At 43.5% G+C, this 26,786-nt stretch overlaps 1 protein-coding gene across 3 annotated transcripts in view; it reads left to right on the top strand.

The window, feature by feature from the left end:
* The window catches only part of RORA (RAR related orphan receptor A), a 712,204-nt gene that overhangs the window by 612,172 nt on the left and 73,246 nt on the right, over positions 1-26,786 (top strand). The window contains exon 1 of one of the 3 annotated variants that reach the window (XM_060621052.3): positions 1,847-2,030. The exons of the other annotated variants lie outside the window; for them this stretch is intronic. Coding sequence (XP_060477035.1) covers positions 2,000-2,030 — 31 coding nt within the window. The 5' untranslated portion in view covers positions 1,847-1,999. Of the gene's footprint in view, positions 1-1,846; positions 2,031-26,786 lie in introns of those variants that run through there. 3 annotated transcript variants of the gene reach the window in all.

Consider the following 26,786-nt stretch of genomic DNA (forward strand, 5'->3'; position numbering starts at 1 on the left):
ATATGGTTGATTCATTTGAAATTCTGGTCCACTTCGCTATGGCTGGAAAGCTGAATTAACATGGGTAGGTCTTGGCTTCACACTTTCATAATTTCTGATTTTTGTGGTTTTATTTGAAAAAAAAAATCTAAAGGAAAAACTGCTAGGATGGTGTTAGCTGAAATCAAACTTTTATAAAGCTATGGTTTGATTTAAGGTGTGATGAATTTTACTGACCTTCTAAATCAGGACTGTGTAAATTTTGCCTGGAAAAGGAGGGTTGGGAGGGTGGGGAGTACATGAATCCTAAGTTTTCTAGAGGGCTGATTGTCTGCATGTGTTTTAAGTTATAGCCCAACTCAGGGGCAAGGACAACTCAGTTATATGGGAAAAGAATGCTAGCTAGGACTCTCCTTATTTAATCACCATGAAGGCATCCACTAAAAACTATCTGATCTTTTAAGTTGGAAATGGAAATACAGACCATCGGGAAAGAAAGCAGAATTGAAGTTGTGTGAAGCGGGGTGCCTGGGTGGCTCAGTCGGTTAAGCGTCTGACTTCAGCTCAGGTCACGATCTCATGGTCCGTGAGTTCGAGCCCCGCGTCGGCTCAGGGCTGATGGCTCAGAGCCTGGAGCCTGCTGATTCTGTGTCTCCCTCTCTCTGCCCCTCCCCCGTTCATGCTCTGTCTCTCTCTGTCTCAAAAATAAATAAACGTTAAAAAAAATTTAAAAAATGAAGTTGTGTGAAGGAACAGTAGCAGGTATGCAGACTGGGCTTTTGAATTGTTCTTTGTATTATGCTCAATGTTATGGACACAGTTGGCAAATTTTTAAATAATGCCAACTCTGGGTACGAAGCATCTGAAATTCATCCTAAGAAGATTCATCTGACAATACTGTCAAGAGTTAAGTTTCCATATGGCCAGTAAAAAGGATTAAGCTTCAAAGTTCAGAGGGAATTCACTCTTAGTTGCAAGTTAAAATTCACCGAGTTGACCTTTAGAGGTATTTTTGTTTTCCTGCCCAGAGTGCCACAATGTCTCATTTCTAGGATGTGACCACTAGAGCCTTTTCCACCTGTAAATGGGTTCTCTGGAGAGAATGCTGGATATGGAAGAGCCTGGGAATTCAGTGGCTCAAATCAGCTGGCGATTGGATTATCATTTAGGTGATTCACATAAGAGTTTTCTGCTCTCCTTCCAGGTAACATTGTTCCTGGGGAATGGGGGAGGTGTAAACAAGGACCTTTGGTGTTGGTGTGATGGGAGATTACCAACCTCTTGGTGGGCGGGGTTCCCCCCGCTCTGGCCGAGCCTCTCCGTAAAGACTTAGGAGGCACTTACTCCACTCCCGGGAAAGGTCCGGGTGACAGCGTTCTGCACGGCCCCGTCTGGGGGACCTACCTTCTGAACAGAGCTGGGGCGCTCTGGGAAATGAGGGTGACTACAGCCTCTCCCCTTCAGGCCAAACCCCGCTTTTTCTCCGGCCAACTGGAGCATTTAACGCCCCGCGGGCTCGGGCGAGGAAGCAGAGTGGCGTGGGGTTGCGTGCCCCTTGCCCCACGGGGTGGGGACAGAGAGTGGTCAGGCGCGCGTTCCGCGGGGCGCTGCGTGCAGAGAGCACCCGGGGGACCACAGGTGTTCAGAGAGGCAAAGAGGAGGCTGGGGGCCTGGGCTCGGGCCGGGGGCGCGGCAGGGCAGCGCGGGCCCGGGGTGTGCCAGCCGAGCCGCCGCCGCTCACCTGCCGGCGGGGGCGGGGCGGGGCGCGGCGCTGGGGCGCGCCTGCCTCCAGCCTCCCGCCTCCCGCCCGGGGAGGAAGCGGAGGGGCGCGGTGTAAACAGAGCGGCGGCCGTGATGTCAGCCGGTCACATGGAGCCTCTTATGGCTCGGGATGGCTCTCGGCGGGCGGGCAGCTGCGGCAGCTGCTGCTGTGGCTCGGGCGGCGGCGGCGCGGCGGCGGCAGAGGGGGCTCCGGGGTCGGACCATCGGCTCTCCCTGCGCTCTCCGCACCGCGGCTTAAATGATGTATTTTGTGATCGCAGCGATGAAAGGTGAGCCGGGAGTCCCGCCGGGGCCGGGTGGGCTGGCTGCTCCGGGGGGCGGGGAGGAGGGCGCGCAGGGGGAGGGGTGGGCGCGCCTGCCCCAGCGCACGTACTGCCCCGGGCTGGGCGCCGGAGCCCCGCCAGGGCCTTCTGGGCCACAGCAGCGGCGCCACCTGAGCCCGGCCGCGGGATCAGCCTGCCTCCTGTAGGGGGCAAAGGCGCACGGGCTGGACCCCCCTCTTCCGCCCCCTCTGACTCCTGTCAGCCGCCCAGGTCCGCCTGGCACCCGGCGGGGCTCTCGGAAGAAAGTTTGCTGGGAGTCGCGGCGCTTCTGGAAGGGAGGGTAGGATCTGGGGAGCTCGGAGGAAGCCGGGGACGCCCGCGGTCGGTCCCCAGGGCCCGCACCCCAGACAGCTCCGGCCTACGTAGGGAAGGCGCTGCGGCCGGGCCGGGCCGTGCGCGCGCGCGGGGACGCGATGTCATCCCTGGGGACTGGTCAGCGCCCCAGGCCTTGCGCCCTCCCCCCGTGGCGGCCCGAAGGCCCCGAGCGGCCGCGGGCCGGGAAAGTGCGGCCGTTTTCACTCTGCGTCCCGGCGCGGCTACTTACGAAAGCGCCCGGGCCCGAGCGAGACGGGCTTCTCGAGCGTGCCAAGACTCTCCCGGCTGCCGCCCGCAGCCGCAGCGCACCCCCACTGGATATTTTGCGTTGTGGAATGGACGTGGGGAGGCAGCCCTGCCCACAGGAGTCGCGGGCAGCGGTGGAAGTTAGACCGCGGTGAGGGCCGACCCGCGCGTGTTGGTCGCGGTCAAATCTCCCCGTCCGGCCTTCCGCCCAGATTAGGATTCCTTAGCAGGCTGGTGGGGGATGGCAGGGGGGACTAGTTGAAGAGAGGATCGATTCGAGGTGTTCCGAGGTGAGGAGGAGAGAAACCGAGGCAAGTTAGGGAAGTTTCTAATGAGAAAGCCAAAGTTTGGAGGTGTGCAGGAAGTCGCCTGTGTGGCCCGGAGGAACCGAGCCACGCTGTTAGGACTCTTGCAAACAGCCCTGGAGAAACTCAGCCAGCAGCACGCTGCCCGCTTGTGCGCCAGCAGGTTCCTCCGGGAGATAATCTGCCCGAGCGGCTTCGCGGACCCGGCCGCTGGGAGTGGGGATTTAGAACCCCATCTGCTTGCGGCGCACAGGGAGCCCCTAATGCGCCGCGTTTTTGCAGACCCGGACCGTCCTGAGGGTTCTGCCCAGCCGTGCGGGCGCCCGGAGCTCCTTAAACGTTCAGTAGGTTGAGGTTTTGTTGCAGTCCAGGATGAAGGACACTAGTTCGGTGTCTGTGCTGCGTTTACTTTCGGATCACCGAGCTTTGCCTTTCTCCACTAGAGATTGGGTGGCATCTCTTTCATTAATTATTAACAGGCCGAAACGTGCTGGACACTAAGATGAGCTGCTTGAGATGAAATCTTTCTATACGACGTACCCACAGCCAATTTTCTGTCTTTCCCTTGTGGCTTTCGAAAAACGGGATTTAATCATTTTTGGAATATGCAACGGATAAACGAGGGAAAATCTCCTTGTGTTACACGTTCTTAAGCATCTTAAAATCATCTTGTAAAGAAAAAACGTCAAGTTTTTCTCTATGCCCCTCCCCTCCCCCTCAAAAAAACTTTTATACTATTTCCTTAGTTTTATTAATCCTCTAAGAATAAAACGACCCAAATAGCCTTTGTAGTTAAGATATTTTCTTCCTTTTTTTTTTTTTTTCTTTAAGCTATAAAATAGATTTTGTTGCTTGGAAGATGTCAATGCCAGTCTCTATCCATTTTATGTAGTATAATTTGTGTTGATTGAGGGAAGGGTGAAAAGCTAAGACTGTTTCCCCTAATGAACAGTAACTACCAAACAATTAGTAAGGAAAGTATGTTTTAATATTTTAATTTAATGTGATGCTTTCGGTACATACAATGTTGCTTTTGTAGCTCTGGTACAAAGTCGAGTACTATCCCTTGCTAATATAATCATGAGAATCACACAGCCATCATCCCCCAAAAGCTCTAGCCCACACATTTGTCTTGGAGTGACCTCTGGCTGCCATTAGATAATAGATTCATAGTAATGTGCTTTGAGAAAAGTAGCTCAGTAGTGGCGATGCAGTTTTCCTATAAGCGTGAGAGAGAGAGAGAAATAGAATGCATCTGGACAATTAGAATATTTCATTTCCAATATCATAACATCCTGTGTTTTAATGGGATTATCTTGCTTTGGTGCAAATTTAAACTGAAGAAGTAGTTTGTGGGAAAATGAGGAATGCTGTAAATGTTTCCATATCAGATTTAAGGGGAAAAAAACTGGCCCCGAATCATATTAAATACTTCCCTACTGCCTCTCATTTTTAATAGTTAAATTGGTTCCATATGTAAGAGAGTTTGTATAATTAGATTTTTCATGCAAAACAGAAATACTCTTTACAATATAGCTTTTTGGTACGTGTATGCATGTGGACGAGGGGAGGAGAAAACAAGCGACCATAAAAGAAAAACATTCTCTTTGTTGGCTGATTGCTTGTGTTTTTTAAACATCATTAAGTCAGGCCCTTTGAACTCACCAAGGAAGAAAATCCTTGCCTCTGTGTTAGTTGTCAAGTAAGTTTAAGCTTAAAGTGGTTTCATGCTTAGAAGTAATACATCTTCATTTGAGCCATTCTCGTCTCATCCTTCAGTTTTGTTTTTGTTTAATTAACAACCAAATTCCAGTACCCTTTGGATTGCTTCTCGGGCAAACAGAGAGAGCCAGCGATAACATTTGTAATCAGGGGAGCACTAGTTCTGCTCATCAGAAAAGCGCATTGGCCAAATGTCCGGCGGCAGCCGAGCGCTGAAAGGAAATGCAAGGACTTCATCAGTTTCCGTAGATTATATACCCCTTAGCTTCTTGAGGGCTCAGCCTGTGCTCATGTAAATGGAGTTAGAGTGAAGGGAGAGGCTTAAAGGGAATTTCTGTCCCATAATAGATTCTTCCCCCAGCACAATTCATGTGCAAAATGCAAACTTCACCTTACTGCTTTGAAAATACTTTAGGTGTTGGTGATGAGTAGTATTTCCAACTCCAATAAATTTGATTTCATAGTTTTGAAGAATGTGGCCTTTCTTTTTACCAAATGAAATGTGAATTTTATCCCTGGTCTTATTGCAAGCGCCCTATCAATGATACCTTTAGCAGGGATTTTTGTCCCATTTTTTGTGACCTTTGATGGGTAGGATTGGGAGAAGGGTGATCTTGAAAAGAGGCTAGATCTTGAAAAGAGAAAATGTAAATGGCCGCTCCACGGAGCAGAGTTGATCGGGCAAAGAGGGGTCAGTTCTTTTAAAGACAAAGAGGATTTCTGAATCCATTTGTTCATGGGGGTTGGGGGCAAAGCTCAGACCCTCTATGAAGTAGAGAATATTTTTAAAGCGCCATTTTCTTGAGCAGCCTCTTAATTTTATATCAGTCACTTCACTTGAAATGCAGAGTAACATCATACTCAAGTAAACCACTTTGCTCTCAATTTGAGTACCATGTAATTTATTTAAAGCTGCCCAGTTACAAAATAATTTCTAAATGGAAATAATCTGATAGATACATAGATAGATAAATGAATATGGTTTCAATCTTAGAGAGTATTTTATAACTAGTAGATAAATTAGTAAATATATACTAATAGTTCTCGCTAGACTCCTTTTTCTCTCACCTTTCCCTTCCAGTCGAGTGAATCACAATGAAATGGATGAGATCAGCAAGTAGATAATTGCAAAGCACCTGCACTAGCACCCAGCCGCTTTGTAATTTGCTCAGAGGCATTGAAGGAAATAATATTTACAAATGGCCATTTACTGGGAGAAAAAGTTACTAGATAGATGGGTAGATAGATCTGCAGAGGTGGAGTTGGAGTTCAGTTTTCTTAAAATTCTCTTAAATTATTTTAGTCATCAATAAAACCCATTGTATGGAACAAATCTAAGAATACTTTGTCATAGAAATGTTTTGATGCATTCTAAATATTCACAGTCCTTATTAGTAAGAACTCAAGGTTGCTTTAATCTACATAGTTCATATTTAGTAAGTTTTAGAACCATAGAATCACAGAATCAGCAGCATAAAATCATGCTTTATGTTTCTCTGCTTAAAAAAAAATAACTTGGAAAGATCCACCAGTGACAACACAGATATGAATTAACATTTAATATTATCTCCAAGACTATATATTGACTCTCTGAGGAATGATTTGCAAGTTTCCTCTCCCTACTTATAGATCCTCCACTGAGAATACCTCCCTTCCACCCCAACCTTTGAGTCATGGACTTAGAGATTCTTGGAGCTTTCTGTATTTGTTGGTATTGTGTGTGACGTGATGCATGCTTTTTCAGTTAAATTGTCAGAGTGTTATGTCCAAAGAGGTCCAAATAGATAGCAGCATATGATTAGCCCATGCGCAAAATGCAGGAAGGCAGTTGTAAACTTTTGTATCTGGATTTTCTTTTCAAAGTGACATTTGTTGGGGTGCCTGGCTGGCTTAGTCGGTAGAGCATGAGACTCTTGATTTTAGGGTTGTGAGTTCAAGCCCCATGTTGGGTGTGGAGCCTATTTAAAAAATAAAAACAAAAAAATAATAAAAATAAAGTGACATTTGTCAGCCCTCATCATATTATAAGGCGGTAATGTGATAATTTAAAAATCTTTGCTCCCATTAGTATAAAAAGTCATGTTACAACCTATTCCATACGTTTGCCGGTGATTTCGTTTTTTGACTTTCATTGCCTCTGAAGTTTACTAGGCATTTCATAAATAAATAGATGGATGATGTTAACCTGTATTTGTTTTGTGCTTTATGTTTTACAAACATTCTTCTGTCACTTAATCTTCCATGGAAAGTCACTGATACTCATGATGTTTGGTTGAAAAAATGAAGCTCATAGAGGTTATGTGCTGTGGCCAAGCACTTCTGGCGGATAAATGGTAAAGCAAGGGCTAGAGCCCTAATTTCTACTATTTTCATGCTGCCTCCCCTGGAGGAAGCTGTAAAAATGTCCTGGATATAACTTTGTCTCTAGTTAGTGAAAATTATAACTCTGGCATTTGTAAGAGGAAAAAAATAGATTCAATTATGTAATGCTTTGCTGAGCCTAATATCTTTAAATTACTATTTAATAAAATCAATTTGGTACAAATGGGGTTATTCTTATTTGCTCATCATTAGCTCTCTTCATCCATGATTTTCATTAAGTCTACTTGTTGTAAGAGGATCTGGGTGAAATGTAAGCATTACCTTTGTAAAGAATACAGAATACTATGAAACGCAGCTAACCTATCTCCATTATGAGAGAATCGAGCTAGAGATTTACCTATATGTGTTCCACTTATCTTTAGGCAAAGGGAGCATTTACAAATACATCTTCTAATTTTAATATGCCTTTATGTAGGAAGCTGATGAATCCTTGGGCTGGTGAGTGTTGTCCTGGTTGTTTCCATAACAGCTAAAGGGCATGATTGTGGACCTAACTCTTGAGAAATCTGTTGTCTTTTAGGAAATCACAGGAGAGTAAAAGTTTCCAAGTGGATAGATCTGCAAAAGCTCATTTCTTACTTGATGGGTGTTTACTTTTCTGGTGACTGGGCTGAGATGTGTTTGTCTGAAAGCAAATAAACATTATTTCATAGAGTCTTGAGGGGAGAAGAAACTTTAAAAGTCATTCAGTTACAGGTCCTATTGGCATTTGGTTCTTCTCCACAGCATTCCTGCTAAATGGTTGTCTGGTTATGCCCGAACACCTCTTATGACAGGAAACTCCCAATTGTTAGAGGTAGCTTATTCCATCTTGAATTAGAAAATTCTTCCTGTATCAAGCATAAATCTCTCCTTTGTATTTTTAATCCCTTGATCATGACCCTTTCTTTTGGGACTGTGGAGAGCACATTTAACCCGTCTTTCAGGTGAAAGATTGTCAGCTATTTGAAGACTAGAAGTGTGAAACACACACATATACACAGCTCTAACCCTTAATCTTTGCTGTCCCCTGCTCCACTCATTCACAGTAGGTCTTCCTACAATCTTAATCAATTTCTTCCTCAAGCATACTTAAATTTGTCTAAAACCTCTTGACATTTTGCTACCAAAAGTGGAACCCGAGTACTAGTTGTGTTATGACTGACTCAGCACTTAACCACATAGTAAAGACTAAAGACTTGTTAATTTTGTTTTAAAATTTTTGAAGATACACAGGCTAGGCTGTAACTTTAGGCCATCGCATGACCGGTCCCTGTGATATTGTTGTAATGTGTGAAAGTAGATTTTTGACCTGTTCAGAAATGCCTTTAGATGAGCTGAAGTTGATTATTAAATATCTAGGAAAACCAAAGATATTCCAAAAATAATTAATGGAACATAGAAGCATTGTGAGGTGTTTTTCTCCAAAGTAGTGTCAGAGCTGAGATAAGGCTGCCCTCTAGTGGTTACCTATTCATGGAAAGCTAAAAGTGTAATGGTGCCATTGAATTTCCCATCAGGCTAGTGGAAAGGGTCAAAGGTTGAAATTATTTTCTCAGTTGCTGTGGGGCATTCTTCATCAGATTCCAAAGTGTAATTCATTGTTTTAAATGGTTATTAGAGATGTATCTGTGGGGGAGATAATGAATTTCACAAGTTTGCTTGGGAGATAACAAAGGGAAGTTTTAAAACTGAATTAGGAAATTTTGTTTGGCTCCATAGTAAATTTTAAAATGTAAATGAGATTTGGTTTGTGAATAAACAATTATTATGACCTTTATGGTAATCCTTGTAATTTTTTTTTTTTTAGTTTCAACCTTAATTCTATTCCTCGACTGTCAAATAAAATTTCAAAAGAGATTGTCATTTTTAAAAAAATTTTTTAATGTTTATTTTTGAGAAAGAGACAGAGTGCAAGTGGGGGGAGGGACGGAGAGAGAGGGAAACACAGAATCTGAAGCAGCTCCAGGCTCTGAGCTGACAGCATGCAGCCTCACTCGGGGTTCAAACTCATGAACTGTGAGATCATGACCTGAGCTGAAGTCGGACGCTTAACTGACTGAGCCACCCAAGTGCCCCAAAAGAGATCGTCATTTTGATCAGCATTCTCCCCTTTTAAATCTAGAGCTTTTTTTTTTTTTCCAAAAAAGATCAACATTTAGAAATAAGCAAACTATTGGAGTTTTTGGCAATAAAACAATTTTAAACATGGATGCAAAACTTGGGGCGCCTGGGTGGCGCAGTCGGTTAAGCGTCCGACTTCAGCCAGGTCACGATCTCGCGGTCCGTGAGTTCGAGCCCCGCGTCAGGCTCTGGGCTGATGGCTCGAGCCTGGAGCCTGTTTCCGATTCTGTGTCTCCCTCTCTCTCTGCCCCTCCCCCGTTCATGCTCTGTCTCTCTCTGTCCCAAAAATAAATAAAAAATGTTAAAAAAAAAAAATAATAAAAAAAAAATAAACATGGATGCAAAACTATTAACCACTTGATTTGTGAAGACTTGTGGTTAGATCACTTGGTTCACATAAGTGTAAGCAGTTTGCCCAAAAAATAGAGTATATGTTATGCAGGACTTTTAGAATATTATATAGAGCTTATGCTTTAAAACAATGGAAGTAAAAATATGTCTGTGTAATTTTTTTAGGATAATAGATAATACAAGTGAATTGTGGGCTCAGATTTTGGTGGTTTGTCAAGTGTGAAACAGTCATAAAACAATCTGATACTTCTGTTGGCATCAGAAATAAGTATTGATCCTTAAACATCATGTAAGGAAATGATGCCTTGCAGAAAGAAGAATGAGGATACAGGCTTATATGAATGTTGCATTGCTCAAGAAGTCAAGGCTTCAGAGCTGAGCTGAAAACCAGGATAATAATAACGACAGGTAATCACCAAGATTCTCAAGGGTAACAGTGCTCATTTGTTCCTACTGGAAAGGTGCAATTGTATCTTTATGTGAAAAACAAGGAGGGAGGAGAAAAAGCAAGGAAAACCTACCGTTTAAACTTTTCCATCATAGAAATAAGATAGTGGCTTGGAAGTAAAGACTTGTGGTTAGGTTTCAGATCAGTTATTGAAGCAAACCGTTTTTCAGATGACGCCACCCAGAAGTGTGATCTTGCACCACATGAGAAATATTCTCTTTCATAGAATGTTATTTTCATTTTTCAGTTATTAGGTTTTTTCCTCTTATTTGTTTATTTCATGTCACATCTTCTGCAGAACACGGAACGTAAATAACTAAATAAATTCGTTTCAGCAGATACTTAGTAAGTGCCTACTGTGTGCTTTTATAGAGCAGAGACACCCTCCTCCCAATTACCTCTTAAGCCGTGAATCAGCATCTAAAAAATGCACCGGGAGATTGGCAGCCACACTTAGCCAGAGAAGGCTGTTTTAAGACCGTTGCTCTTCTACGTTTGCAGCGTCTGTGAGCTACACGCCATTTAAAATAAAGGAGAATTTGCGACCCGCAGTGAAATGTTATTATAATTGAATAAAGCCCATCATTCTGCTTCTGTGTGAACATGATTTCCTTCCAAATCAGCCATAGGTTAGCTCTAAAATCCTGCCGAAAGCAGTGGTTCTGAAACTTAAGACTGCAACATGTAATCCACAGAGTCTGTTGAAAAGGCCGATTCCTAGGTCCCCCGTGGAGAGAGCCTCACTCTGTCAGTCTGGTCCTCCTGACCCAGGAAGGCCTGTGTTTACAAGTGTCTCCGGGGATTGGGATTCAGGTGGTCCTCAGACCACCAATTCAAATAGTCCTCACCTGCTGGAGCTGGGATGAGCCTGGGATCCTCTAGCCTAGCCCTTCAGCGGTTCCTAAATATCCTTGATCTTCCCAGTCGACTGGGAAGCATTCAAAAAAACAAATGCCCGTTCTCCATCACCACATGAGTGGATCCTGCTTCTGATAGTCTGGGGTAAGACCAAGGAATTTGAATTTGTAAAAGCTCTTCTGGTGGCTGAGGACCTGGTAAGTTTAGGAACCATTGCTCTGGTCTAACCCTCTTTGACTAGTGTGGAAAGTGGAGCTCGGAAAGGTGAACAATATTAGGCTCAAGCACAAGCCTTCGTTTAGTCCTCCGAATCTCCTTTCGAGCTTAAGATGCCCAACATGAGCAGTTCCCACCATTATTTGGATGTAATTAACACACTTGAGATAATCTTCTGATTATCTCAGCCTTTCTATACCACCGTGTGGGAGGAAATGGACATAACCCAAATCTGTTAACCCAAGTGGCCCAAGCAGGCAGAACACCCTGAGACTTTGGTGTGGGAAATGCCTTTGATACTTTCCAGACACTGTGTGCCTTTTCTGCATAAGTCTTCCTAGGCAGCTCTGGCCTTCTGGCATTCGGTGAGCCCCGGGGCTGGGTCTTGCCACCATGCTGACCACTCAGTAGGGGTAGGTTAGGGATTGTGCTGCAGGAGTCAAGGCCAACTCCAGTGGCAACAGTGATGTCTTTTCTGCGTTGCTTTTCTCAGCAACAAAGTTAAGGTGCTAGCACCTGGCTGTCCCATAGTGCTTCCTATTTACGTGTTTCTCAGGCCCTGCACACCTGGCGGGCCTGCCCACTTCCAGGCGCTGGAGGTAACTAAATACGAATGAGGCAGACACAACCCTGCCTTCATACAGCTTAGATTCTAGAATGATGAAACAGATAAAATGAGAACTGCTTGGGTGATGTGGAAGGCAGCCTGCTCCCTTCCACACCACAATTCCAGACCCCTCTTTCTTTGGAAAACGGCAGTGCAATATCCCATTATTGTGGCAGGTATGATGCTGGGACTGTGGGAGCCACAGTGGACACAGTGGGCTTAGTCTCTGGCCTTGGCGAGTGTCCATTCTGTTGGGAAGAGGCAGATAATACCTAAGTGAACACATAAATGAGCCAGATAAGAACAGGCAGTAACAACAGCAAGGCTAACATGGCAGACAGTGTGACAGTTTAGAAATGCGTATGGCCTCATGGGTAAATTTTAGGGAACAGAATCCAAGAATGTTTCTTCCAACTGATGGTGAACGTTTGGCAGTAGACTCAGGAAGGAGCTTAGAGGTCATCTGGTCCCTTAGTTCTCAACCTTCTCTGCACAGTAAACTGTCTACAGAGATTTTTAAAGATACTCAAGCCCAGGCTGTCTCCGAGGCTCTTACTTTATCAAGTATTGTTCATTTTTAAGCTTCCCGTATGATTCTGGTTGAGAAACCCCCAAGTCCAACCCCCTTACTTTACACATGAGTCGTTGGTCCCCACTGCAGGGAAGCAGCAGAGTGGTGCAGACCACTTCCCGCTCCATGTTGGGTGGGGGAAGATGTGGGTTCTCCTCCCAGATCTACTACTCAAATTATTTTCGGGTTACCTCAGTTGCTCATTTTTCCCATTTGTTAAGTTGGAGAGACTGGAGAGCCATCAAGGTCTTTTCCAGCTCTCCCATTTGATGAAGTGTTTGTATTAAAACAAAAAGGTGGTCTGGTTTCTTGTTCAAGACTTGGAAGAAACAGACGAATGCCTTCTGGTTTCCTTATTCCCCCACCTCAACCCTTAGTTGCTGTAAGTGCTTTAATCCGCTAATCCCTTCCTTTCAGAAGTAAAGAAAATTTAAGATAGAAAGAGGTGATTACTTTTGGCCGACTATTTAAATGTAAGCACAAGCAAGCTTTCATTAATACTAATAATAAATATGCCCAGACTTAGTTCTGGTAAATTACAGAAATATTTATCAAATTCTATCCCAAAGCCTTTCCCATTTTTGATGGTTGAGTTAAAACCAAGGAGGTTGGGGGCAGGGAGGTTGCGTAAAAATGGGAACCCTGGAATAGTCTTAACTCTTGCATACCACAGTAATTTTATTCTTTACCAAATATTCCAGGCCAGAAACTCAACAAAACTTTGAGTCTCTCCTAATATATTATTTGCAGTTTATTAGCCAGCAGAAACAGTGTATCTCCTATGTTGCCAGCTTACAAAAGGAAAATAACAGAACTCAGCTCTGTCATGAAAAATAAACTCATTGTACTTCCTCATTTGAAATCCAGTATCTCTAAGAACTTGGGTTTCATTGAAACATTTTTTCAGAAAGGTAGCAGTTCATTATTAGCCAGGCTTGTGTGATGTAAGCACCTTAGCTTTATTTCCTTTTTGTGTGGAATGTCCCCAGTGGGGTTTGATAATATTCAGCAGTTCCAGAATTGATAAAGGAGTTTGAAAAGTAAATCTGATGGGAGCAGGTCAATGAAATTAGAGCCGTGTCTTTTTCAACAGAAATTTTTAAAGATGAATATATTGCCTACTTTATGTGTATACATTTAAGAAATGGGACACGCATTGTATACACAGCCATAGGTTTACCTTACATATTAAATTACGGAAAATCATCTTCCTCTGACTTAAATGGCATCCATAATAGCAAGTACCTTCTGAAATGATACTGTTTAATAAAATAAGTGGTTTGGCAGAAATCTATTTCAAAAGCAGTGTTTCCATCACAAGCAAAATCATGTAGAACAGAAGCGTTTTGTTTCCACCGTTGCGGAGAAACAAAGTTGTCTAAGATGAGTTAAGATGTCTTAAAGTTTTGGCCGACTTTCTGAGCCTCCTGCTGGTGTTGCATTCAGAATCCCTTTTAACGTGGCTTGGAAGTTTTCTCTGTGATTTCAATGGCTGCTTAGGGGAAATATTGGCTAAACTACTCATTTTGACTGTTAAGATGGCTTGCGCGTTTTCAGAATGTTTTCATTTGCTAGAAATATGTTCTGCACTCAGGCTTCTCTTGTTGAAGAAGGTTGGTTACCAGCCATCTGATGATGCCTCAGGGTGTTTACAGACAATGTGGGTGCTGTACTATTTGAGCACAGCCCTCCCCCAACGAAGATAGTGTGGTAATCAGCAGGAATGTGAAAACATGTATTTAAGGGTTGATGCTTGTAAAAGTGGTGCCGTAAAGAAACATGGTTGTTCAGATGTAAGAAATGACTGACAGCTCTCCTTGTAGGCATGCTAGTAACAATAAAGTCTAGAAGTTCAACATCAAAGCGATCACAGCTTACTCCACCAGTGACTTGCACATCAAAGAGGGAGTGCAAGACAAAGGAAGTGCACTGAGGTATGTTTCTGCCTCACAGCCAGATGCTCAGGGGGAGCTCCCATAGCTCCCTTCATGAATGCAAAGTGATTTTTGCAGATCAGCGTCTTCATTTCATAAATGACCGGGAATATAAAAAAGCAGGGCAAACGAGCGTGGTAATTGCTCCCCATCACTTTAAGTTTGGCTAGGAAAGACTCATCGCACAGAGATGGGTCTCTCTGGTTTCCTTAAGTAACGATTTCTGTAGCAGTGTGGGCAGCTCTAACGTCACCGAATAGAATACAGGCAATTATTCACAAAATAAGAGAGTACAAATTGGATATATTTCAAGTGCGCTGTGTTGAATTCTGCTTGAGAACAGAAAACTGGACCTAAGTTTGTAGAGTTATGCCTTTCTTTCTTTCTCTCTTGCTTGCTTTTTAATTTTTTTAAATTAACCTTGTGGGTGGATTTTTGCTGAATCAGGTATGCATTACTTAACAGGTGTGTGTGATAATGAAATCTGGACCTGTTAAACCGGCTCTTAATTAATTACCAGATCTGTACCTCAGTTCTCTAAATCAAATGGCTGGTCCGCCACAATGCCAAAAGTAAAGAACAGCCTAGATTTGACTCCCCCCCACCCCCCGCAACCCTTCATATTAAATTGAAAATAAAATTAACCATGCAAGGATTATGGGTGATTTGAAATACTGTGCCTTTTTTTTTTTTTTTTTTTTGCTTGCCTTTGAAATTTGAAGTTCTTTTATAGTTCGTCTTCAGTAATTTACTCATTTTTAAATGCTATTGAAAAATAGTAGTGCTCTGTGTAGTCATTAATAAATACAAAGCAGCTCTCTCAAGGCTCTGGGGAGACCTAATAAACACAACTGTGTTACTAATTGATGCTATACTGAGCTGACAAAAGTAGTGCATCGGTAAACAGAAGTTAGAAAGCAAAAAGTTAAAGAACTATAGGGGATTATGTAGACATCAAGGGTTGGAAATTATAATAAGGCCTCTTTAGGGGAGCATTAATTTGCATGTGGCTGAATTAGGACACCCAATTATTTCTGAGGACACTACTAAGAGCTCATCTGAAATACCCCTGAAGTGAAAGGCTTGGGAGGGTTGGGTGTTAGATGGGATAGAGGGGGGACTGAGCAGGTCATATTTCCTGTAACTCATGATAGTTTTCCCAATAGCTTGTTAGAGCAGCTTTCTTTGTTAGGGAGGAAAATGCTGATGAAGTCAAGAGTACTGCAATTTCTTTGTTCTATACACACAATTTATGTTGAATTGCCACAATGGAATTTTTTTTTTCAGCAGGGAGGGCAGGAGGGTGGAGACAGAAATAAACCTTTTAAATCTTCTTTATGTGAACCCCACAAGGACATAAACACTGAGCAGATTAGAGAGTGGATTTATGCTGTTAGTATCCTCTATGCAGTGGTCCTCTATCCAGGCACCCCTGGGGGCCCCAAGGCCCTTCCCGGGTTCCAAGAGGTAAAAACTATTTGTATAATGATACTGAGATATCGTTTGCCCTTTTCACTGTACTGACCATTTGGCGTCAATAGTGCCAAAGCCTTGGTGGGTAAAACTCCTGGCATCTTTGCAGGAATCAAGGCACGGACACCGACTTGGACAAGTCGTCATCGTATTTGTTATTACTGCGGGCTTGCTGGTAACAAAACATTGCCAGGTTCATTTGAGAATGTCCTTGATGAAGCAGTAACAATTATTAAGTGTATTAAATTTCGACCCTTGAGTCCAAGTCTTTTTAATATTCTTTATGACAAATGGGAAATACACATAAAAGCACTTCTGCTACATGCTGAAGGAAGATGTTTGTCTCCAGGGAAAAGTACTGTGCCGTTGAGTTAATAGCTGAACTAGCTGCTTTCTGAGTGGACTGCCATTGTACTTACTAGGACGACTGACTCTAGCTATTCAGATTTGGGTATAGGTCATTTATTTTCTCAAAAATGAACCAAGTGAACCCATCATTTCAAGAAAAATAGCAGGCAGTATTTATTCCCAATAAATTCAAGCTTTCAGGCAAATAGAAGTTTCAAACACGGCATCCAACACCATTCATTTGACTGCCTCTCAGTATTTAAAGACTTTTCTGATGATGTAGGTGGTGATATTAATAAACGTGATTACTTGGTATAATCTCATTTGGTAATGAAATATGTCAACATCTGGAAGAGCTTCGTAACTCAATGAACTAATGGTTTCCAAGTGGCCAATACATGGGTAGAAGATCCGTTCAGAGTACAAAATACAGAGGCACCTGGGTGGCTCAGTTAAGTGTCTGATGCCAGCTCAGGTCATGATCTCAGGGTTCGAGCCCTGCGTGGGGCTCTCTTCTTTCATTGCAGAGCCTACTTCGGATCCTTTGTCTCCCTCTCTCTCTGCCCCTCCCCCACTCATTCTCTCTCTCTCTCTCTCTCTCTCTCTCTCTCTCTCTCTCTCTCTCTCTCCCCCCCTCAAAAATAAATAAACATTAAAAATAAATGGGCGAAAAAATAAAATAAAATAAAAATAAATGGGCGCCTGGGTGGCTCAGTCAGTCAAGCTTCCGACTTCGGCTCTGGTCATGATCTCCCAATTCGTTCTCACAAGCCCTGCGGTGGGCTCTGTGCTGATGTGAGGAGACTGCTTGGGATTCTCCCTCTCTCTCTGCCTCTGTGACAGCCCTGCTCATGCTCTCTCTCTCAAAATAAATAAATTAAAAAAAAAAAAGAAAGACATCAGCACTTGGGGAGTTTTGGTGTAGTATCAAAGGCTATCCAAAATTATCTGAAAAAGCTGTAAAATATATCTCCTTTTTCCAGCTATAAATCTATGTGAGGCCTGATTGTCTTCACTTCAACCAAAAGAACACAACAGATTGAATGCAGAAGAAGTTATGAGAATCCAGCTATCTTCCATTAAGCTAGAGATGAAAGATGTGTAAAAATGTAAAAAACAAAAACAAAAACAAAAAACAAAAAGGAACTCTTCTGATTAACCATTTTTGGGAAAATATATTTTTCCTAAAAAATACTTTGTTAATCTGTAATGAGCTTATTACTGTTATTTTTAAATTAGTTGTAAGTAAATACTTTCTCAGGTTCCATTTCTTATACAGTAATTATTGATATATAACCCACATAAACAAAAGCTCTTTCAGGCTTATAAGTACATAAAGGGATCCAGACACCAAAAAGTTTGAGAACCACTGATGTATGGTTTACTCTAGGAGACAGGAGATTTTTGTGCCAAAGCACGAGGTAACAATAGAAAGTGCTTTAAATTTAGATAAATTTAATTGATGAGCCGTGAATTCTATATTAAACAAAACTCTTTCAAACATGGATTCAAGAACAAGTTTTCTAATGTCTATTTTCGTTATAAAGTCTTTCCCTTTAATGGCCACAGAAGAGCAAAATCATTGCTGATGTTACATTTTCAGAGTTGTCTTCTTTTTTTTAATACAACAGAGATTTGGTGTAAAATTGTGGTTTACAGAGGCTTTACGATTTATCTTTAATCATCTGCAACCTACATTAGCAAAAACTGTAGTAAATTACTGCTTTTTGTCTTTTCAGTTTGGGCTTATATTGAGGAAAAAATATTTTGTACCATTAGTGCAACTTCCAGAGCTATCCCCAAATCCTGACAGACGGGAGACTCTCCCAGTAATGGGGGCACTTTGGGGACTTTTACTACTGTCTGCAGTGATGGAAAGAAAACCCTCACGGGTCTTGCCACACAAGGGAAGGATCCCCTCACCTGCTGTCCATCATCTGTGCTCCCTCAGACCTTCTCTAGGAGGGAAGAGTTCTGCCCAGGTATCTGTTGGACCTTCTCTAGGAGGGAAGAGTTCTGCCCAGGTATCTGTTGGCACTGAGAGCGTGGCAAGAAGGCTGAGCCTTCGACTAACTTCAGATGTGCTTGGCAGAATCAGTTCCATTTACTAATTAAATGTATCAAAGTCCAACCTTCTCTGAAATGTCTTGTGAAAAATAGGGTGCAGTTAGAAAGCCATGCTCAAATACTTGTTAATTTTATAATCGCTTTGTTGGCATCTAACATATAGGCATTTACGTTGTCCTCTGTGGCTGGGCCATTGGCCTCTTTGTCGTTATCAAATAGGGGGCACATGGGTCCGGGTGCCGTTTGGTTTCCTATCAACAAGCTGTCCGTTGATTGGGAGCAAATGCATTTTGGCACATTCTGCTTTTCCAGGGTCTTGCTCCTGACTCTGGTAATTCAGGGAGGAGTTGGCACCCCTAGAGCCAGATTGGTGTCAGGGTATCGGGATCCCTCGCTCCTGGCACGGTTTTATTAGCCAATTAAAGGCATCGGCTGAAACATACTCACTGTGTAAACAGAGGTTGTACAGTGGCCCCCAGCTAGCCTGGCCGTGAGAAAAAGCACCTCATTTCCTCTTGGATCTGCCCAAAATGAGGAGGGCTAAGGGGAGTGAGATGGCCTAGTTTCAGAACAGCTCGCAATGATAATGTGGGGGAAGGATGGGAGTGGAGAGGAAGGAAATGAAAATGGCATCCTCTCTCCCTGGGCTGTTGAGAAGGTGAACCTGTAACCTTTGCAAAAAGGGTGAGAGAAGTAACTACGTGCCTACTCATGGTGAAAAAGAAAACCAAACTTCCTCCAAATGACCAAGATAATCATCCTCTTTGAGGTGAAATGGCTCTTGAAACTCTTAGCATTTTCTTGCGAACTGAACTTAATACATTTTACACATTATGTTTGGCCTTATTCACTGGTCTTGACCCAGGTGTAGGAAACTATTTAAAAAACCAAAAGGCATTTTTATTCTTGATCTAGGAGTATTCACTCTCTGAAAATTCATCAAGCTTACATTCATGATGTGGGCCTGTTTCTGTAGGCATGTTGCACTTGAGTAAAAAGCTTACTAAAAGGCTAGGGCATTCTAGTACATTTTTAACATAAATAATACACTGAGTACTGAAAAAATTCTCTAGACCCGAGGCTTTGGAATTTTTCACTGTCATTTAACACACGTTTTGTTTATTCTCTATTCCTTTGTACCACCACCTCACAAACGTAAACTTGAATCTATGACTGTACAGAAGGGAAACTAAAGACATTTATATGAGTCAAGTATGTCTACAAAGCCATAACTATATCACAGAGACTTGAGAGCAGCCCTGTGGTTTTCTTTTCTTTTTCCCTCCCTCCCTCCCTCCCTTTCTGCCTGCCTTCCTTCCTTCCTTCCTTCCTTCCTTCCTTCCTTCCAGCATTGGCTCTTGAATGACCTGTGAGGAAGGTAGAAGGAGAAAGTAAATCAGAAGACACTGGGATACTGTTATAGGAATAAGAATTTCTCTGAAGACTTCATGCTTCCTGTGTGCTTTTTAGCTCTTTGCCAGAGGTTCTGACCCTCCATAAGGATGGCCTCAGGCAAGTGGGCTGTTTTCATAGTCCAGCATTTCCCTTCTCATGCTCTTTGGGGTCTCCTGACTTAGCAGCCGACGGCAGCGTCGCCCTCCTTCTGCATAAATATTGAGTAGTGCACCTCTCCCTTCCCTGTGCCCTGACTCAGTGCTATGGTCTTATGTTTCCTTCTCTCCTGGCTCTTCCAGGTGACATGGCTGAAATGAATAGGAAGGAATGTGAGACATTTGACATCGGTGTAAGAGCATGAGTGGATTTGGAGATGTTTCCAAATAGGAGGTTAAAGTCCCAGAAATGCTACATGCTAGCTGAAGGATCTTGGGCAAGTCACGTACCTCTCTAAACCTCCGTTTCATCAATTAGAAAATAATAAAGAAATTGACCTCACAGGGGTTTTAGACAGTAGACAGTAATACATAGAAGGTGCTTCCTACAATGCCTTGCCCGTAACAAGTCCTTAGTACATAGTAGATGCTGAATAAGTGCTGTGATTAATATCACTCTGTTCACATAGGGAATGGTACACATCACGTACACAAGTTTGCAGTAGGGGTAATGACGTCACCCCATCTTAGCTGGTGCACACTTTTAATGCCAGTGCCCTGGCATCTTAACAGAGGCCTTTGCTGGTGCCCAGAGTTAGGAGTTACGTGATCTGATCAGATGGGGGTTGACCGAAGGGGCACTTTGATGATATTCCTCATCATATAACATAGGAGGCTTCAGATTCTTTATTATCCCAAGCACTGCCACTGTAAACAGCACTACACATCCTAAGCCTACCATGTTTAAAGTGCTTCTTCTGTGCCAAGCGCTGTGAAGTGCATTATTACCACACTGAATACTCATGTGAGCCTTTCATCCCTCTTTTTACAGAGTTGAGACTCCGAGAGACAGAACATCCATCCAGGATCACAGAGCTAGCACTTAGGGAGGCCAGGCCTATCTGACTCTCAAGGCTGTGTCTCTAGCCCCCTTGTGATTCTGACCCAAGATCGCAGCACCACAGGAATCCCACAAAAACACATTGTTCCAGACTCTGAGATGGGGTCATCATACACATTGGGGTTGGGTGCTCTTTCAGACCACTTCGGTGGAATGAGGGTGGGTAGTACAGACACAGATATTTACTGAGCCTCTGCTGTGCCAGGCACTGTGTACAAAGTATTAGACCCAGAGAGATGAAGAGAGGTGTAGTCCCTGCCTGCAAGGACCTCCCAGGCCATTAAGGACCTGAGGTGGACATACAATCACAACACAGTGAAAGTGCCAGCTGAGAGAAGGAGAGATGCAATGAGAACATACAGGAAGAGCCCTCCTCAGGCCGGGGCAGGAACAGCCCTCTGGAGGGAGGAGGTAAAGTCCTGGCTGAGCTGTGAAGTGGAGGAAGGTATTCCCAGCAAAGAAGAGAGCTTGCGAACATTCTCAAAGGCTGGACAGGGAGTAAGGTGGGTTGGTGGACGGCAGGTAGTTGAGTGTGGCCTGTAGGGACTGCAGGAGACGAGACAGGTAAAGGAGTCCAATGTGCTTCAGACCACAAAAGACCCCGGCTGGCCTTCCAAGGGAGTTGTTCTCTATCCGGAAGTGGGTGGGAAGCCACTGAAGGAGGTTGCCCAACATTTTCAAGGCGCATGGAATCATTAGGAACAATCAGATGTCCCTGGCATCTTCTTTTCCCCCTTAATCACTTCAGGGGGAAGAAATAAAAAAGCTTTTTGGATGTAGCAAAGGACCCTTCTATGGTATGATTTGGGTTTCTGTGCGGACACTTTGCCTCTTGTGTGCTCTCGAGAGAGATATGAAAGGCATCCGCCACAAGACTCCTTCAATGGATTTTTGCACTTTGCTTGTTATAAATTGATTCAGGGACTTCATTATGATGTCGCTAAGATGAATGGGGCAGTAGTGTTTTGGCTTGCGCTGTCAGGAGGAGGGAAAACAAGTTTCTGTGGTGCCGCAGTTCAATCACGCTGCTTACAGAAGTAGGGCCATGAAAGGATGAAGGAGTGTGTCTTTGATACTAGAAACCCTGTAGCCCTGTTGGTGCTACAAGCGAATGCTTAAATTAAAGGTTGGAGCCAGCTTTCAAGTGTTGACTGTCGAGCAAAAAGCTCAGCCCACACTCGTGCACTTACTCAAGCTTGTTAAAATAAAAATACACTCTCGGCGAGGCTCGTGTCACAGCTAGTGTAATTATTACATTGAAGATTGTTGTTTGAATTTGAGATGCTGGAGCACTCGTTTATTTAAAGATATGCTTGGCAATTTAATACATTAGTCAGGACTTAGGCCCACACCGTGGAGAAGTAAATATCATTGCCAGCTGCCTCTCCGGTTGTTTCTCCTTCACACGTTCAAGGTAAACACTGGCATTCGGCAGAGTTATCCACAGCGCAGGTGATTTCACTTCCTTTCCGTCGTAGCCCAGTTCCTTAACTGACTCAGCTCTCATCTGCCAACAAAGGTAATGATGGCATTGCCCTCAGTGGATAGTTCTGAGGATTAAATAAGGTAATACATTTAAGGTGCTTGGCCCATCAGTAAGTGCTTCAGAATGTCATTTTATTATTGGTATTATTATTATTTTTTTTAATGGCAGGGTAGAGTATGACTTAAATGCCACTCTTCTTGTCTGGCTACCAATGATAAAAGCAGGACAGGGCAACTAACTGTAATAGCTGTGGGCTCATTAGCCCTTTGAGTTATACCCCCTGCATTTCTTGTGGTTGGATTTGCCCAAATTATTCAAGTGTTTGAGAAAGTTGTGCAAGACTGTGCAAATACGAGGCGTCACACTCATTCTTTTATTGGTTTCTCATGGGGTTCTAAGTCACTCTCCCCACTTGCTCTGTCTTGGCTGTGTGAATGCAGGACATCTCCAGCAAGTGAATCCACTTTATACCCATTTATTGAGTGGTTTTCTATGTTTAAAGCAACTCAACTTTGCTATGTTGTTTTAAGGTCTGAAATTCAAATCGTGGACATTGAAGATGGGGTATACCCAGTGTCTTTTCCGCAGACCTCTGGAGTCTCCTGCACGGAACATAGAGGTCAAGCCTCCCTCTCCCCATCTCAGAATGCTGGCATTTATGACCTCTGCAGAATGCTTTGGGATGTTTCAGCCAGGATATTGTTTTGTTTATATACATCACTCTTAGACCCTGCACTTTTGCATGAACGATAACTTTTTAATGAGGTGACAGAACAGCGGTGAAGTTGATTTATGTGTCGGCCCAGTGTCGTGATGAGTGAATTTTGATAACTCCCTAGAGGAGAGCAGAATTTTGATGGTGGAAGGTGATGTAGCTATAAAAACATCAGTCCCTTAGCTAGTGGGCGTTTTATAGAATATTAGACCTATAAGCAAGTTCAGAGGCCGTCTAGTCCGGTGTGTTTACTTCACAAATTAGGTAGGTGGGGGATCAAATGGCATGCCCCGGGTAAGTTAGTAGTACACTTTAAGGACTAGAATCAGTCTCCTGCTCCCTGCCACAATTGTTTCACTGTTCATGCTTCCTCTGAGTGCCGCAAACAGCTTACATGTGATATTATATCAAAAAGGGCTGTAAGTGATGTGTTAGGCCTGTTTCACTCTTCAGCGACAAGATTGTACATTTTTATCAAAAGGTTTGATTGCATAATTATTTGTGTTTTCATAGGAAAGGGCAAAAAATTAATCCCACCCAAGAGTGACAGCACAGAGGACCATATGCACCAGAGCTTTAATGTCGGCTTTAAAAGCACAGAAAAACACAGGAAACCACTTCAAATATACCATCACAAGGAATTCAAACTGTGTCAGAGAAGCCAGCAGAACGGTGTCCCTTCACGCTGAGCCCTGTGAAAATCTATTCTTGTTTGCTATGGTCCCCTGTGAAAGGCACAGCGAAATCCCCCTCCCCTTCCCGCCCACCCCAAGAAAAAAAAAAAATAGCAGAACAGTAAATAACAACCCTCAGATAATACAGATGGGTAAACATTTCCAGAATTGATTATATAAAGGACTGTTGACAAGCCACTAGCAGGCAAAATGAGGAGCCGGGGGAGGGGGGAGAACTTTTATCTGCCATTCAACTCCGGGCATACAAGGCAGGATAGACACAGAGCAAAATCCATGATTAACATGGTCATGTTCTTCATTCTAACAGCCTAGTCCAGGCTGTTACTCCAGAGGAAGGGGAAACTCAGAAAGGTTAAGTGGCTGGCCCAGGATCACACACTTGACAGCAAAGCCAGTTTGGGGACCCTGGTCTCTTGACTCCCGGTGTAGTGCTCTCACAACTGTAGCGTGACCCCTGAATCGAGTCTATGACACGACCAGCGTCAGGGGTGCAAGATGAGGTTCACAGAAATTTCTCTAAATGGATAGCTGTTTTTAAAAAAACCTCCTGAAAGCTGTTCGTGATTTTTAGCATCCCCAGAGAGCAGAAACTTAATACCATATCGTGTAAAACCTTCTTATTGCCAAATTCAGAGAGGAAGGAACTTTTCATATATATTTAGTTATTCAATAAATATTTGCTAAATGCCTGTGCTTGTATTTGCGTGACCCCTGGTCCATGATCAATTCTCCTCTTGTCTCTGAGACGACGAATAAGCAAGGGGATCATTGGATCTGTCCCCTTCACCCCTCGGTCTAAGGGTGTCATGCGCACATCCTCTTACTTTTCTCTGGTTTTTCCTATCCTTTCCATCTGGTCTTTAAATGTCAGTCTCTGTTCTCGGCTCCTTTTTTAGCCCGTGTGGGTTTCTCCTGTTTGTCTTGCTCTCCTTTCGCTGACGTATTTGCATCTCTGTAGTTGCGCTTAATATCTGCTAAATCAAACCATATTGGCTTGAATAGCTTCCATTGATTTGTGAATAAAAGGATGCTTCAGCTGCCCAGCCCTGCTCTTTGTCCGTTCTTTGTCACCAGTAGGTTTAACTTACTCAAACCCTCCTTGTCCTTGTCCCTCTTTTACCCCGGTATTGTTCCTGCTCCCCCTCCTCTAGCCAGCTCATCCTTTTGAGCTGTCCTTGCTATAAACACGGTCTGTGTTGGGGGGGGGGGGGGGGGGAGAGGGGGGCGGGTACTGCTGTTTCATTTACTCATTATTCAGTGAATGAGGTGGCCAATTGTCATTTTCTCTTTGCTGTTGTCCTGTTTTCACTTTTCACCACCACCGCTCCCCCAGATTATCATGATGACCAGAATCACTGTTGTCATTAGCTAAACCACATTGAGTATCTACTACATATTGGCTAATATCATTCAGAAGACTTGAATTTTGTAAAAATGGAGTCTTTGGCTGCTTCTGAGAAGGGATGGAAAACAAGCCTGTTTTGTTGATTATTTTAATTCAACCAATTTTCTATATACAATACTCTCACCACAGAGAAATGATCAGATACTATGTGCCAGAAAAAAGAAGTGTGAAAAGGCAGTAACCACAAAAATATGATTTTGTAAGCGTATCATCAGCCTGTCCATTTTACACTTCAGGAAATGCCCTAATCTTCATATTTTTTTTTCTTAGCTCAAAACCAGTCCAACCCGAAATCCATATGAAAAATATCAAAACTCTCCAGTCACCTCTTACCTACTTCTTGGCTTTGTCATTCAGCAACTGCCCACTCCTCCCCCACAAAAGCTCGCCTTTTCTTCTTTATTCTAGGAAAACATACAGAATCGTACTGATGGTTTGCTAATCTAACAATAATGCTTAGATTCAAGATTAATTTCATTACAGGAAACATGAAAGGAACTCTCAGATGTGTGAGCTCGGAGGCCCCGTTGCCTGTGGACGGGGAAGCCCAGGAGTGTGGTCTGAGGTGTTCTGGGACCTGGGCCTAGCCTGCCTCTAACCAGCAGGTGTTAGCAGCAACAAGTCCCCCGTCCCAACCAGACCAGACCGGACCTCACCACTGCCTGGTGTGGGGAGAAATGGCTTCTTCTCTTCTCAGAAGCATTCTCACACCACACTTGGCCAAGGTGTGTGAATGGGGAAGTTTGGGTCTTGAGTTTGGGTCATGCCACTACATCAATAAGAGCATTAGCAAGAGGAGCCTTCACTGCTGTGCCGCCTCATGGGTACGTTTGGAGGTTCTCACAGACAGGAAGGCCTTTGGGGGCTATTTTGCTATCACTCTCTGAGGCCACCCAGCTGTTCCATCTCCCCTTGGTTGGGAGAACCTTTGTCTCTGGCATAATAGAAGGATGCACAGGGGTGGAAGTAACGGCAGCAGATATGAGGCATCATCCTGTCCGTTTTCCAGCAGAGCACTGCTCTCTTACCCAGAGCTTGTTTTTCTGGAAGCCCTTCTCCCTGTGGAGCAGTGGTTCTCAACTGGAGACAGTTCTGACCCCCAGGGGACATTTGTCAATGTCCAGAGACATTTTCGATTATCATAGCTGGAGAGTGCTACTAGTATTTGGTGGACAGAGGCCAGAGATACTGCTACCCATTCTGTACGATGCCGAGGACAGCCACCCAGAATAAAGAAATCACAGAGCCCAAAATACCAGTAGTGCTGAGGCTGAGGAATTCTGCCATGGAACATGTTCTTTACCTCATGTTCGTCATGGGCCCCGTTATGGGAAGACACATAACATCTTCATTTTCAACCCAAAGACCTTATATTTAAAAGCATTTAGTTTCAAAAGATAAAGAATTAAAGTGAAAAAATTAAAGCACTTACTTTCACCTTTAAATAAAGGAATAAGTGGGAGACCTCATTGGCATGAGGGACAAAAAAGGGGGGAAAGTAATGCATTAGCAAAAACAGCCAGAGATAATCCACATAAATTAACTCAGTTAAGTTCATTTATACTTGCTTGCGTTGGTAGAAAGACTCTGTGGTGAAAGAAAACATCTCTTTAAAAGAGAAGCCATAAACTTCAGTGCTTAGTGTCTCCAGGCAGGTGACATGAATGTGGCAGATAGAAGAGGCACCTGGACCTCTGGACAGCACATACGCCATCTGGGACGAGCCACCTCCCTTGGCTCTGACCAACTGTCGCCATTTAGAATTACTGGTCCACCATTGCCAGGTCTTTTGAATTTTCAAGAGAATCTAGAAGTCTGAGCTTCGCTGTGAAAGTCCCTGGTTACCAATTGTTAGAAACAAATTTGAAAACTCAAAAGCTTTGTGTGGCTGAATATTGGGCAGATGAGACAAAATCTCTGGTCTAATACATGGGTCTCACTAGGTTCCCCTGTTCCAAAAACTTTAAGTGACTTGGAAAATAAGTCCAAACTCGTTAGCAGAGT

The sequence above is a fragment of the Panthera onca genome, chromosome B3 (assembly GCF_046562875.1).
Source record: "Panthera onca isolate mPanOnc1 chromosome B3, mPanOnc1 haplotype 2, whole genome shotgun sequence".
NCBI classification, from domain to species: domain Eukaryota; kingdom Metazoa; phylum Chordata; class Mammalia; order Carnivora; family Felidae; genus Panthera; species Panthera onca.